General features: G+C 42.1%; 1 protein-coding gene across 2 annotated transcripts; it reads left to right on the top strand.

The window, feature by feature from the left end:
• The first annotated feature begins 1,136 nt into the window (after positions 1-1,136).
• Svs3b (seminal vesicle secretory protein 3B) lies at positions 1,137-3,996 on the top strand. 2 transcript variants are annotated; one of them, NM_001102417.1, is made up of 3 exons: positions 1,722-1,817; positions 2,046-2,807; positions 3,614-3,996. In NM_001102417.1, exons 1-2 carry the CDS (start codon positions 1,745-1,747, stop codon positions 2,765-2,767), a joined length of 795 nt encoding a protein of 264 aa, NP_001095887.1. In that variant the 5' UTR covers positions 1,722-1,744; the 3' UTR covers positions 2,768-2,807; positions 3,614-3,996. The 2 variants fall into 2 exon arrangements, with proteins under 2 accessions (XP_063139460.1, NP_001095887.1); XM_063283390.1 differs by having other exon boundaries at positions 1,137-2,807; positions 3,614-3,987.
• The last annotated feature ends 10,939 nt before the right edge of the window (positions 3,997-14,935 follow it).

Genomic DNA, 14,935 nt, shown 5'->3' with positions numbered 1-14,935 from the left:
GTTTTTTGTTTTTTGTTTTTTTCCGGAGCTGGGGACCGAACCCAGGGCCTTCTGCTTGCTAGGCAAGCGCTCTACCACTGAGCTAAATCCCCAACCCCTATCCTGGTAGTTTTTATTGGATTTTCTCTGTTTTTCTTTATGAGTACCATGAGCTTTTGCTTTTTATCTTTCTCTCTTGCACAAATCATAGAGGGAAACACTTTAGTTTTCAGCCACTAACAAAAGCCAATTTCTAGACTCAGCCTTACAAGTGAGCTTGCCTTAGAAGAGTTCCTCCTGGTATGTTCTCAAGGGAAGTACTTGGAATAGTGGAGAAGTAAGCAAGAAAAGGAAGCATTTGTACTACTTGGTAATGTCAAATCTTGTGACTGGCATCTCTATGGTGAGTTATCTTCAGGCGTGGGAGGAAGAGATAAGATTAGGAGGACCTCAGAGCTCCTAGATTAAAACCAGCATCCTCATGTTCTGCTGAATGACTTAGTGCATGTATCCATGTTCTTCCTCTGAGGCTTTACCTTAACCCCTTCCACACACCATTCTTCAAGGCAAACTAACATTTGGAGATGGAATGACCTAAAATACATTTCACCTGCCTTCTGTTGCATCCCCTGCAGGACTGGGTTGAGTGCATCAGGCTTTCTGCAGAGATGCTTGACTCCTCTGTGTTCTGCCCATACCACTGTCTGCCTGGGAAGCTGAGACCTGTCTTATGAACCACTCAGTCTTCTCACAGATACAGGGAACATTATGAGTCCAGGAAGTGGACAGGCTCCCACTGCATCCAGTCTCAGTGTGTTCCCAACACTTTTCTACCAACACATTCACCAGGGAGGGCAGACATCAGCACGGACTGGGGGAAGGTGTTTCTCGTATGCAGAAAAGTTCTCCTTCATTAAGCAGGCAATGTGGATTTTAGATGATTTCAGGAAAATAATGTAATGAGGAAGCCAGTTTCCTTTCTCCATGTTCCAACAGTCATCCTGTCTCTAGCCAAACATGGTAAATACCTCCCATACTGGAACATCCCTCTGCAGCTCCCCTCACTCTTGAGATGCAGCCCCAGTGCTGACTCTACTGAATCTATAGACCTCGGAGCCCTCTTGAGCATGTCTCTGCTGCTCTCAAGCCTGCAGATGAGGGCCATATACTGCATTCAGAGTCTCTCGTCAAAGCTACCAGTGACAGGAAACACTGGAGGATTCTCACACAGGGCAGTAGTAATGTACTTTAGTGTTACTTTTATGCAGGTGTACCTCCGTTATTATTAAAATTTTCTTTGGATTCCAGAAATTCACTGTTTTCCTGTTTCCCTCTCACCCGAAACAGATCTGCATACATCTCATTTGAAAAGAAGAAAAGCACATATTATATTTTTGATACAGCGTGAAGCTCAGGACGCTGTTGACAAGACCCCACATTGAACTTCTAAGCCTTGGACAGGCCCTGGTTCTTTCTGTGATCTCAGCCTTGGATTTCTCCTGGAAACATCATGTGATGATCTTGGGGTGATGATAATGATTTAAAGGTCTTCTGAGACATGTGGGGGTAAGACAAATCTCCGACATCATGTATCTCTCCTCTCTAGGAATGTTTACACCATCTCCTACTGAGAAAAAGGGAGAAGCCAGCAGGCCAGATAAGTAAGGACAGGTAATGCCTTTTGTGACTTCAGCCACATTTCTGCACCCAGTGCATATAAATGAGGAGATCAGCTGAGCTCTCAGTGGAGGCCCTTCCTGGTAAGATGAAGTCCATCTTCTTCAGCCTTTCTCTGCTCCTCCTTCTGGAGAAGCAAGCAGCCGGGATAGGAATCTATGGTGAGTGCAGGGAGCCTCCTGGCAGAGAGGCGCTCAGGGAGAATGTCCATGAGGGTGTTCTGGCAGTGAGGAGAACCCTCCATGGGGTGATCTTCTTGATGGACTCTGAGTCTTCTCCACCCACATCCACATGCCTGTGGGAACGTCAGTGGGTTGATGGGGGAAATTCTGGGATAGACCTGAAAGGGAGCAGAAAACTTAACTCAGATTCTTGTTATCCATTACCAGGTGGGACAAAAGGACACTTTCTAGTAAAAACATCCCCACTCGTATTTATCGATAAAGGCCAGTTCCTCTATGGACACAGAGAAGAACAGGAAGAGGCCCCTGAAGAAAGCATCCTTGTGCAAACTAAGCACCATGTATATAGCCAGGATGCTGACGCTGACACGGCAGAGGCTCACGGATCACAAAAGCAGACAGGTTTGAAGGAAGACATAGTGTGTGATGAAGAAGATGAGCTTGCCCAACAAAAGTCCCAGCTGAAATCCCAGTCACAAATAAAATCCCAAACCCAAGTAAAATCCCATGAAGCCCAAGTGAAGTCCCAAACAGGGCAGCTAAAGACTGCAGGGCAGGTGAAATCACAAACCAAGCTGAAATCCCACGGAGCTTCTCTGAAGTTCTACAAAGCACCACTACATCTCCAGAAAGACGTTTCTCAGCAGCAAATCAAGGGCAGAGGATATGACCTGCATCAAGACCTTCCCCAAGTGCGCCAACAGCATGCAAATGTTCACAGACTCAAAAGAAAGCTTGGCCAGTCCAGTAAAACGGTAGCATTCTTACCCATTAGACACCGCTTCCAACCCTATCATGGGTACTTTATGCAATTCCAAGAGCATCTACATGGCAGTGTTCATCACACAAAATCTTTCCACCATGGTCCGGGAATGTGCTACTGTCCAAATGGAGGCTTAATGCTATACCAAGGCACCTTCACTGAGTAACACATTCATTAATCTCTCAAGAATTAAAACACGTGTAGAGGTAAGTACTTTGCAAACAGAAGAGCTGTCTACCTCAGTGTTTCTAGGTGGTGCATGGTGGAGTCCCTGGACCCCTGTGTGATTGTAGCAATACCTATAGCAATGGAGTTGCTGAGTTGACACTTTATGGAGTTGAGCTCCATCCCCTGCTCAACAACGGAAGTACCTGGTAGAGGCAGAGAAAGCTACCTGGGCCGTCAGTGTGTCTCAAATCCCTCTCCTTAGTGAGTGTTTGCTACAGGTTGATTTTGCACAGATGTAGCTATTAATTCTTTGAACATCACCACTTTACAATCAGTAAGTTTAAGATGCATTTTGGTAACTTCTTATGCTTTGGATTCACAAGGCTCAGTTACAAAGCGTTATTGGTTTTGTTTCCCATAGCACTTCATGTTTTTCAATGCCCTTTAGGGTTCACTTATACTTTGGAGACCAGGGACCCTTAAGGTTTTGTGGCATCTTTCTGAATACAGAAGATAAATGAGCCCCAAGAACCATCCTTGTTTGTGATGCAGGGGCTGTGAGAAGTGGGGCTCCAGGGTGCTGGAGAATCATTTACAGGGGTTGCTTGCTTTGTCAGGAGAGAAGTCTGAAGCCTGGGGCGTAAAAGGGGGTGCTGCCTTCATGCTTGCATTAAGGGACACTTCATGTGAAGAGACGGCAAGCAACAGAACTGTGGGTCCAGTGGTCAGTAGTGGCCAGTACCCCAAATGGCTGCAAGTTGATCAAACGAGAAGGGACTTAGTCACACTTGCCCTCTGCTAGCTCTCACTAACCTGTGTTGTCATCTATGTCCTCTCTCCATAGGAGTCACCTGACCTGTGTGGACTGTGCGGTTCTTAAGATGCTGACTGCCCTGTGGTCCTCAACACCTTGCACGGATGCCATGACCCACTCACACATTCCTTCCAGAGAGACTTTCTAAAGTTGGAGCAACTTCACGCAGGTGCCCTCCAATAAACAGAGCCTTCCTGACATCATTTGCTTTTTTAAAAAATGTTTTTCATTTGAAATAGAATCATATCCCTTTCCCTGTTTTTCTTCTCTTCAACCCCTCCCCAGCATCCTTTTCTGTCTTCTCCACAGTTCCCAGCTCTGAAGTTCGTAACATCTCTGTTTTTGAGTGTCGTTTTTAAATACCTATATATGTATGTATATTCATAAATATATAAGTACAACTTGCTGAGTCTATGTTGTTTTTCTACATATGATTATGGGGATGACTGCTCTGAATTGTACAGCTAATTCTGGGGTTCATTCCTGGGAGAGGACAATTCTTCTCCAAGCGTCATGTGCTGCCTTTTCTTCTTGTTTTGGTGTGGAACCCTTGAGTCTTCCCCTTTTGTTTCAGTATATACTTTGATATGGCCATCATCTTGGTCTTGTTTATGAGACAATTTCCAGTAGTTGCTGCTTCATTGCAGGCCTCCTCATACAATCCTTTTGGTTTTTCACTTCAATGTAACCTGAGTCTCAAAGTCAGGATCTGTGATGTAGACCTGGAGTCTGGAAGTCCAGATCTCTGATGGCTTCCAATGGAGATGGTCTCTGTGATGGCCTACATTTCTTTAGAGAGGTTCTCTAATGAGGAGTGGCAGCTCCAGATCTCTGTGGGTATAAGCTTAAAATCGAAAGGAATTATGTCTGTTTAGCAAAATGGTGGTAACTGATTCTTTTCTAAGATCCACGGCCTCAGTAGCCCTTTAGAAGTTTCATAAGTTCTCAGATCAAGACATGATTTCCCTCCCATTGAATGAGCCTAATTCCGACAACACAAATGTTGGCTACTATCACCATATGAGCCCCACTTACTACACCCTTACAGATGACAGATGCTGGTCATTGCTGTGGTTCACAGGCATTGCAGTTAAGTAGGGCTGTTTAGTTGTTTCCTTCCCTTAGCAACTCTCCATTTTCTGGTACCACGGAGGCCAAGGCTGAAGGCAAGAGGCCTTCAGGTCACAACCATCTCAGATCATCTGAGTCTTGCCTCCTAAGTGTGCAGTGTCTTATTCTACTCCCAATCCCTGAAAGGTAACCAAGGGCTTATATAACACTGTAAGCTACATCAATAGTTTGCATTGTTTGGGCAGTGACTTGGACTATACAGACCAACCATAATTAAAATGGAGAACTGAGGTTTTTGTTATTATACAGTTTTTAGGGTAAGCAGTTTCAACCCATAGTGGCTTAACCTCCGTATGTATGTATGTATGTATGTATGTATGTATGTATGTATATATATTATAATTTTAGGTAAACATAAAGCATATTGATTCATCAAGGCATTAACAAACATTTTTGGTGTTATTTGTCCCCTATCTGTTCCCCTCAGTCTGTATTGACCACTGTCCTCATCCTTCCTCTTGAAGGATTTTCCCATCCCTCATTTCATGTCATCTTTAGGCTCCTACCTTTCACCTCCACCTATGACTCCTTTGTATATGTATCCTATGACTCCTGGGTTTTGCAGTTATTCCATATTATATATGTACACCTGAGGATTTGGTGCTAGGAACCACAGATGAGAGAGAACACACAATGTTTGTCTTTGCTAATCTGGGTTAGCTTGCTCAATATAATCTTTTCTAGATCTATCCATTAACCTTCTAATATTGCAGTTTCATTTTTCTTCACAGTGGAATAGCCTCCCACTGTGTATGTGAGACACATTTTCCTTTTTGGTTCTTCTTTTGAGGGGTACTCAGGTTGTCTCAGATTCTTAGCTATTAGGAATATGTTGGCTCTGACCATGATAGAACAAGTATGTCCCTATGGAGTGGAGTGCTGAGCCCTGTGGGATACACCCAGCAGTAGGATAGCTGGGTCATTTGGCAGATTGGTTCTTAGCCTTTTGAGGATTCTCTATACTGACTTCCAGAGTGGTGGCACTGATTTGCATTCTCTCTTTCCACATATTCTCCTAACTACAGCCAAAAAACCAAAAAGGAAAAAAAAAACTACAAGAGGAAAGAAAAACTTGAGCATCTACATGCAAAAGAATAAAATTAGATCCACATCTGTCACCATGCACAAAAAATAAGATCCAAGCGGATCAAAGATCTCAATGAGGCCTGTGGACAGTTAAGGGGTGTGGATGGAGGGCGACTTCTAAGTCTCCCATGTTCCAATAAATAACACCCATTGATATGCATTCAAGCAAACTTAATCAAGCTCAATGGGTTAAAAGAAAAAGACAGAAAAAGACATGAAATCAGAAGGAAGATTGTTGGGAAGAAGAAAAACATTTTAGAGGAGGGGGCAGAAATGCATACTTGAACATAGTTATGAAAGAAACTGAATAGCAGAGTTCTTCGTGTACCCTGTACCCCACCTGATCTAATTAATCAACCCTACATTATGTTTCCTAATGGGGTCTCAGAAACCGACATCTTAAAAATGTCCGAAAAGATGTATTTCGGACGACTATGGAAAATGTTGAGACTGTCGTTACAAACTGTACCAGTTTAATAGGGCGGTGGTTGTAGATCCCCGCCAATATCCATGAATTCATTCGCACTGAGTAGTTGGCTGGCTTCCCACTCATGGTTTTCTTCTTGTTAGCTTGGCTACTGGTAATGCATATGTGCCTCTATGGTTCCCTTAGGGTTGTTGTCTTCTGGTTGTCGCTACACCCATAAAGTCTCACCAACATGTCTGCCTAAACATGAGCCGAACACGACAGGGGTGGCCTGTGGACCAAGAGGGTCAAAATGGACAGGGGTGACCTACAAGGCCTAACTCTACACAAAAAACCACAGGTAACACAGAAGTGCTGAGAGCAGGAGAAATAGTTTACTCAGGAAAGAGCACACTAATAGTTATGCAGTGGCAAATGTGTCAGCCCTGAAAACATTCATATAGACACATATTCATATGTGTGTGTGAGATTAGACATATATGTATATTCATGTCATGACAATTAATGCAAAAGGTCCCATGAATTTGAAAGAAAGAGATCAAAGAGGGGTATGTAAGAGAGTTTGGAGGGAGGAAAGGAAAGAGGGAGATGTTATGAATATGATGTTATAAACTAAAAATAAAAAACCCTCACCTTGAGACAAAAAGGAATTTTAAATAGCTATGCCAAGTGCTTGGGTTTACTGATGACTGCACGTATGCCAGTCTAGAGAAGTCTACCCAGCCCTTGATTCAACTATTTTCTCTTTTTCTTTGTTTTCAGAAGCACATGTCTCATACACTGACATATGAAATCTCAACCATTCCAGTAAGATGAGGAGTTCTAATTTCATTTCTGTTTCTGGGATAAGACACTTTTATTTTTTATTTATTCTTTAATCTTGCAGTTTTAGGCTACTGTCCACCATTGTGGGAAAAACAAGGTAGGAATTTAAACTAGTCACATCTTACCCACAGTCAGGACCAAAAAGAAATGGATGCATGTATGCTTACTGTTCCACTCGCTTTTTCTGCTCTTACTCTCTTTACCTACCATCCAGGACCCAAACCTAGGGAATGGTGCCACCCACAGTGGGCCAGAGCTTCCCACATTAGACATAATCAAGACAATCCCCTACAAGCACCTTCAGAGGACAACTTGATCGAGTGTGTTTGTAAAAAGGCCATCTTGGGGAACAGATAGAGACCCACAGCCAGACATTATGCAGAAAGTCTAAATTGAAGGTCTCCACCAATTCCCCCCTCCCCTTCAGATTTCAGGAAATCCCATGGAAAGGAGGTAGAAAGATTGTAAGGGCCAGAGAGGATAGAGGACATCAGGAGAATAAGACCCTCTGAGACAACTAAGTAAGGTGCTTCTGAGCTCACAAAGACTGAAGCGGCAAGCTCAGGACCTGCATGTGTCTGCACCGGTTCCTCTGTATATATATTATAGCTATTAGCTTAGTTTATTCGTGGGACTTCTGACTGAGAGTGAGTGAGTCTCAGACTTTTGTGCCTGCTCTTGGGGCTCTTTTCATCCTGCTGGGTGGCCACGTCCAACTTCAAAATGGTAGTTCATTTTATTGGACCAAGCTTCATCCTATCATATTTCATTTTGTCGTGTTGGGTTGCTGTCTTAGAAGACTGTTCTCTTCTAATGAGAGGCAGAAATGGAGTAGATCCAGAGACAGGGGAAGGGGGGCAGGAACTGGGAGGAGGAGGAGAGGGAGGGGAAACTATAAAAATAATTAAAATTAGCAAATAAAATACAGACTACACCCCCCCCCATTAATTTTCAAAAGTCAGATTACTCTGGTAGGGTGAAATATACATTGTGATAGGTTATAATCAATAGGAAACAGAAAAAAATGCTTACACCCTCAGTCCCAGTAATTTTAGTTCTGAGAATGGCTTGTAAGGTAACGAGTGGAGCTCCCCAAAAGTACTTAAGTATACAGAGAAGTGGAAATAAATCAAAGGTTCAAGACGGGAGTCAAAGCAAATGGTTACACAGCACAAATGCTGTATATCACCATCAACCAATAAAAACAAAGCATAGTAAAAAAAATATCTGAAATGTTAGGCTATTTGTATGTGTAAAAGTTTCTGTGCCAAGCAAACAGACGTTTGATCCAAAACTGGGAATGCGTGAATTCACAGAAATGTATGGAGCTTTTAGTTTTTGTTTGGTTTTGTTGTTGTTGTTGTCTTGTTGTTGTTTTAAAGACAAAGTTCCATTGAGGGAGGAAGGGAGTGGGTGGGAAGAATGTGCTGTGGAAATGACTAGAATTCATTATATATGTATATAAAACAGTCAAACAATAAAAAAGTGCTCAATTTTTTTTTTAAAAAAAAGTCACCTTGGAGAGACAGACCAGAGGGTTAGTTACAACAGCTGGGAAGATGTGTCTTCCCCATGAAAACTTTGCTGCCTAAATTATCCACTTTCTGGTATCCAAGAAGCTTCTGGAGAAGGTAAATTCTTTAGGAACAGAAGATAATGTGGAAGAGTAAAGATATCTTTCCAGTTCCAGGTCAGCCACAGGTACCTCCTACCACAGTAAAATCTGTCTCTATCTGCATCCAGGCTTAGGCCCCCCATTTGCACATGGGAAAAGTTCAAGTAGTAACCTTGAGCCCCATTTCATCTCTGTTGGCTGAGATGAGACAGGCCTGCCCCTGTACTGGGATTATATGACAGAAATTGACTGACATATTTACTCAGGGGTACGTCTGAAGCTTTTGGGAAAGGAAAGAGTGACTCTCAGTGTGGTCAAATATCAGCACACCTGCCTCCGATGCCGCAAGCCCAAAGTCACGTGACCAGGGGTCAGAGCCACCACTCCTTTGATTTTAGAAAATGTGACCATCTCTAGTTACAGAAGCAGGCTCTCCCTAGCCATGGCTTCAGAGGATTTGACACTATCTCCTGTTTCCAATGAACACAGCACAAAAACAGTGGGATTGCTTGGGTCCTCCTTGAATTCCAGTTTTTAATATCTTTCTGTCCCTCTTCTCTCCACTTTCAAAGATGGTCTCTGAGTCTTGGGGTTATACTAAACACCTGTCTTCTGGGTATGGTGGGGCTGCTGAACTCATGAACCCACCACAGCTGCGGTTGCCTGCACAAAACCTGAACAAGATCCATCTATCAACATTCTGACAGAGCAGGGAGGGGACTCAGAGCCCCGCCTCTAACTGAGGAGCTAAGGACAGTTTCTGGCTTTGGGGGGAGAGAGAGATTTATTTAAAAGTGTGGACTCTGGCATATCAGCCATACTCTAGTGAACAGATCAATAACCATGACTATATGGAATCAATAAGTTATTAAAAAGAGAGGACATGAAGCTGGGAGGGGTAGAGAGGTAAAGAGTGGATCCATGGGACCTCCTGGTGAAATGCTATACTATCAAAATAAATCATATTAAAGAATCAATAAAACACTATATTAAAACACAATTATTTGGGGCTTTAGAACCTTCAGAATATAGCGGTGTTCATTCTTTGGAAGTCTGGAAATTTGGCAGATGTGGGTCAATTTTCTTGTAATTTATGCATTTGACACATGTCCAACATATTTCTCAACTTTGTGGTTAGAAGTAGATTTCTTGTGCATATGATATTACATTTTCTTACTTTTGAGAATATAATTACTTCATTTCTCCCTCCCCTTCTCTTTCCTTCCTCCAAACTCTCCCATATACTGCCTTTTCTCTTTCAAATACATGGCCTCTTGCTTTCTTAATTGTTGTTATGCAAAGTAGGTATGAATATACTTCTGTATTCCTAAGTATGATCCATCCACTCTGTACAATGTTCCTTGGATACAGGTTTTCAGGGCTGACCATTTGGTGTTAGATAATCAGTTGGCGTGCTCTTCCCGAGGGAAACCTGTTCTTCCCACTCCCAGCATTCCTTAGTTATCTACAGTTCTTTTTGTGTGGTCAAGGCCTCATAGGCTTTTCCCTGTCCAGTTTGACAAGTCTACCATTTCCTTGTTCAGCTCCTGCTTAGGTAGTTATGGTGGCAAGAGCTTATGGGTGTGGCTTTTGGCATGGCTAGGAGACAAAGTCTTACAACAAACTCTGATCTTCCAGCTCTTCCAACCTTTCCAGCCCTCATTGGTCTTGTTCCCTGGGTCTTGGGTATGGGAACTCTTTTGTAAATATACCCATTGGGACTGAGCTCCACAACTCTGAATTTTGAGTGGTTGTAGTTTTTTGTAATGGTCTCTATCTATGGTAAAGGTAAATTTCTTTGATGAGGGACGAAGACTACATTTTTAATCTGTTGGTATAAGAACAAACATTTAAAATGCAGTTAGGAATTGTGCTGATTTAGTAAAGTGGTGGTTGTAGGTTCTTCTCCGAGGTCCATGTCCTTCCTAGCCCTGGAGAGTTGACTAGGTTTCCAGTGCCAGCTAGGGTGAGGGTGTCTGAAGTCCGATCAGAGAGCTATTGGTAACAGGCAAGGTGTGTGGGCACACAGAGTTATATCAAACCACTCTCATCATGAGTGATACAACCAAAAACAGCCAAGGGTGAGATAAGATAGGCTTTTTAAATTTTTGGAATGGAATGAACATATTTTATATGTTGGAAAGCCAATATTAGAAGGAGGATATAAATGATTTTATCTTAAATTAGGTTCCCTGCCAAATTAAATGTTGACTTCTAAGACCTAGAATGTTAAAAATTAGAAAATACTTAGCAATGAGATGGTTGAGATTGTCCCCAACAAATGAGGCCACACTGGTGTGACTCAGACAGCTATGACTGGGATCCTTAAATGTATGTGTATACAATGAATTTGCTTAAATCCAACTCCCTTTATTGTTACCTTTATCTTTAGACCTAACTCCACCATTCCTTCCCAACTTCACATCTTCTCTTTGAAAGCCCACTGAGTCCTTTTAGTGTGCACGGGTGTAGGATGACCTTCTGGAAGCAGCATGGGTAGCCTCTCAAGCACTGCGTCCTTGAAAACATTTTATTTTCCCCTCACCCCACTCCACCCCGCAGCCATCAATTAACAATAGTTGCTCACCTAAGAGTGGGCATAAAGACGCCTCCCCATTGCATGCTGGGTTTTGTCTGGTCTGATCCTCTGTAGGTTTTATGTCTGTGGTCACAGCTGCTGTGAATTCATACTGTGCATCAGACTGTCATGCTTTCCAAAAACTGTTTCACTGACGATATCTACTATCTTTGGCTCTTATGATCTTTCCTTTTCCTTCTTCTAAGATGTCCCCAGGTCTGTTGGGGTCGGAGGTAGGATATAGCTGTCTCATTGAGAACTGAGGACCCTGCCATCTCCTATTCTCTACACATTGACCACTTGTGGCTCTCTGTGTCAGCAATCTTCTACTATAAAAAAGTCTTCTCTGTTGAGGGTTGAGAAACTCACCGAGTCATGGGTGGAATGATAAGAACTTGGGGGAGGGGCAGTTTATCACCATGGTCATTTAACAGAATAATAGTCGTAGGTTCTTTCCTAGGGTCCATGACCTTGTGAGGCATTGATTTGGGGCTCACTTAACAGTACCAGACATGAGGTGTACCTTGTGAAGAAGACTTTAAATCCACTCAGAAAGTGGTTGGTTCTTCTGAAAACATTCCTCTCAGTATAGCACCAATGAGTATATATTGCTAGGGGAGTTGTTATTGTAGCTTTAGGAGTTCACTGCTGGTAACACTGTTGATTTTTTTTTCTCCGCCAATAGCATACAAAAAAAAAAACAAAAACAAAACAAAAACCCCAAAACAAACAAGCAAACAAAAATAAAAACAAAACTTCCAGCAATTCATTTCTCCATGTTCCTGACTCAAGTACGGAGAGTCTTCAACAAGACTTCTTACCGACATGTTCTGGATGGTAACCAAGAACATTGGCAAAGCCTCTAGAGTCTGTACTTGTGTCTCCAAGGTTCCAAGAACAATGTGGAATATGGAAGGAAGGACTATAAGAGCCGGAAGATGGAGATAAGAACTAATAAATGCTATCTTTTAGAAAATACACAAATGTTTCCGTCATAAACTCTGGACAATTGTAGATGATTGCACTGGGCCATCAACAAAGGAAAGGATTGTAGTAGGGACTGAGAGGGTCCCATCCTTCACTTTTGAACCATTGTCTGTGTATAGATTAAAGGAAAGGAGACCTCATTGCTGTGACCCCTGATGACCCCAGCAGGCTTCAGTAGATAATCCCAATGGTCACCTGATTAAACTCAGTGGTTTTATCACAGAACCAAACCAATCCAGGAAAGGGAGTTTAAATCGGGGAAGACGTTGATAAACTTGGAAAATTGATAAGAGAGGGTCTGGGGAGAAGGGAGCCAGAAATATCCTATACATTCATAAAAATGTCAAATAACTAAATTCACCAGATAGCTTATTTCTTGGTAGTGAAAAATATCAACGCTTTTAGGCTAATAGTTCATGTGTTTGTCTTTAATGGTTAGGTGCTAAGAAGAAAGGAATTAAAATTCTTACACCACAGAAAGAAATAAAATGCCCAAATGAAGCATGACATGTTGTGTGCTACTTTTGAAACTTTATTTTTATTTCATGTGCACTGCTATGTTGCCTGCACATATGCCTGTGTGAGGGTGTCAGGTCCCCTGGATCTAGAGTTACAGACAGTTGTGAGCTAACGCGTGAGTCCTGGGAATTGAACCCAGAACCTCAGGAAGAGCAGACAGTTCTCTTAACCACTGAGCCATCTCTTTAGCTTCTGTTTCTACCTCTTCTTTTTCTTAAAGACAAATGATAATAATTCCAAATAATTCCCGATGTAAAAATGTGAAACTTCAAAATTGCTAGAGTAAAATGCTTCCATGTGTGAGACAGAAAGGGGTGCTCTGGAGGGGGCCCCAACAGTTCAGAAAGGAAAGCAAGAAATGACAACTTGGATTGAATCAAATTCTGCAGACCAGAATGATTCATGCTAACAGTACAAAGGAGAAAATCCTTGCCAGCTCCTCTCTGGGGACATGTCTATTTAGAATGTATTTAGCACACAGAAATTTGACCCTAAGACCTAAATCATCCAATTGGTAAACAGGCAAATCTACCGGACAGACACTTCTCAAAAGATGAAGTAGAGGGGCCAAAACAATGGCTCACAACCACATAACAGCTTCACCTACTCAGACACAGAAAGTTCTAGGGCGTTCGACAACCCCTTTCTGACCTCTGAGGCCTTCCACATATACATGGTACACATCCATACACTCAGGCACACACAGTGGAAAATAAAATAGAATGAGTTTTTCTGTTTTGTTTTTTTGTTGTTGTTGTTGTTTTTGTTTTTTTAAGATTTTATTTATTTATTTAATGTATATGAGTACACTGTAGCTGTCTTCAGACACATCAGGAGAGGGCATCAGATCCCATTACAGATGGTTGTGAGCCACCATGTGGTTGCTGGGAATTGAACTCAGGACCTCTGGAAGAGCAGTCAGTGCTCTTAACCACTGAGCCATCACTCCAGCCCCTGTTTTGTTTTTTTAAGATGAACAACTAGTGAGCAAACAAATGCTCACCACCTTTAGCCATCAGAGACACACATCAGTGAGAAATACAATGAGATTTCTTTTGTGAGAATTTCATACACTGATGTACATATGTGTATATATACATATACATATACATACACACATATATATATATATATATATATATATATATATATATATATATATATATATATATGAGCAGAGAAGAGGGACTCTGGGTGAAGGACGGTGACCACTGAGAGGTGGAAGAGAGAACAAGACAAGGAAAGAGGAGGGTGAGTATGAGCCAAGTACATGAAATGTCACATAGGGAAATGTCACAATGAACTCTGTGCTGAAGGAGAGGGAACAAAGATAAAAAAAAGACCCGATTGTCAAGTCTGAGATAGGAGAGCTACGTGGTCTCCGAGGAGTCTGTCGAATCCTCTCCACTACTCTTACACAGGCTTCAGAGATTAGGCTGCCACGAACCACAGTGCCCTGTGATCTCAGTACTTTCCAAGGAGTTCTTACTGAGCATAACCATGATAATGTCAGTGTTACCTGTGGGTCAAAGAACAATATCCTTGTCCAGTCCTCTGTTCCAAGGACACAGATAACACAAAGGGGCTTGTGGCTTGTAAAACAGCAGCATCAATGACAATGTTAATCAATTTAGTAAATTAATTAAGGAAATTTAATTAAGGAAAGTGGCATTAAAAAAAGGTAGGGGAAAGGAAACCAACCAGCATAGAAAATGAAGGGGTTGATGAAGATGTGAAAGGAGAAGGGGAAAGCTTAGCGAATAAGCCACAAACATGGTGTCTTGATGCTCAAAGGAGAGAGCCATCTTGGGACAGTGAAGAAAAAAGATGACTTTAAAGTACTCTTGTCCATTTTTTTCTCTTAGAGTAACAAACAGTATGGTTCTTTCCTTAAGAATAGATAGAAGACCTAAACTGTACAAATTTCATGGGAAAGTACAGAAATGTGTCTAAAAACTCCTGCCCTAGATTCAAACCTGGGTTAGGTCTAAGGGATTCAGTATTCAGAATGAGCTGGTCATTCCAGTTTGTAGGTCCTGCAGAAACTTCCTTGAAACTGTGGAGGAAGAGGAACTTGGAGGAAATCAAACTCCCACTGAGTTAAAAGGGCAGGAAGAGGAAGAGGAACCGTCACCAGAGTGGCCCCGTGTATCCTTAGACAAACAGACCCAAATGTCATTCATA

Source organism: Rattus norvegicus, chromosome 3, assembly GCF_036323735.1.
Source record: "Rattus norvegicus strain BN/NHsdMcwi chromosome 3, GRCr8, whole genome shotgun sequence".
Classification (NCBI taxonomy): Eukaryota; Metazoa; Chordata; class Mammalia; order Rodentia; family Muridae; genus Rattus; species Rattus norvegicus.
The sequence above is the reverse complement of the archived record's forward strand: the minus strand, read 5'-3'. Positions and strand labels throughout refer to the sequence as shown.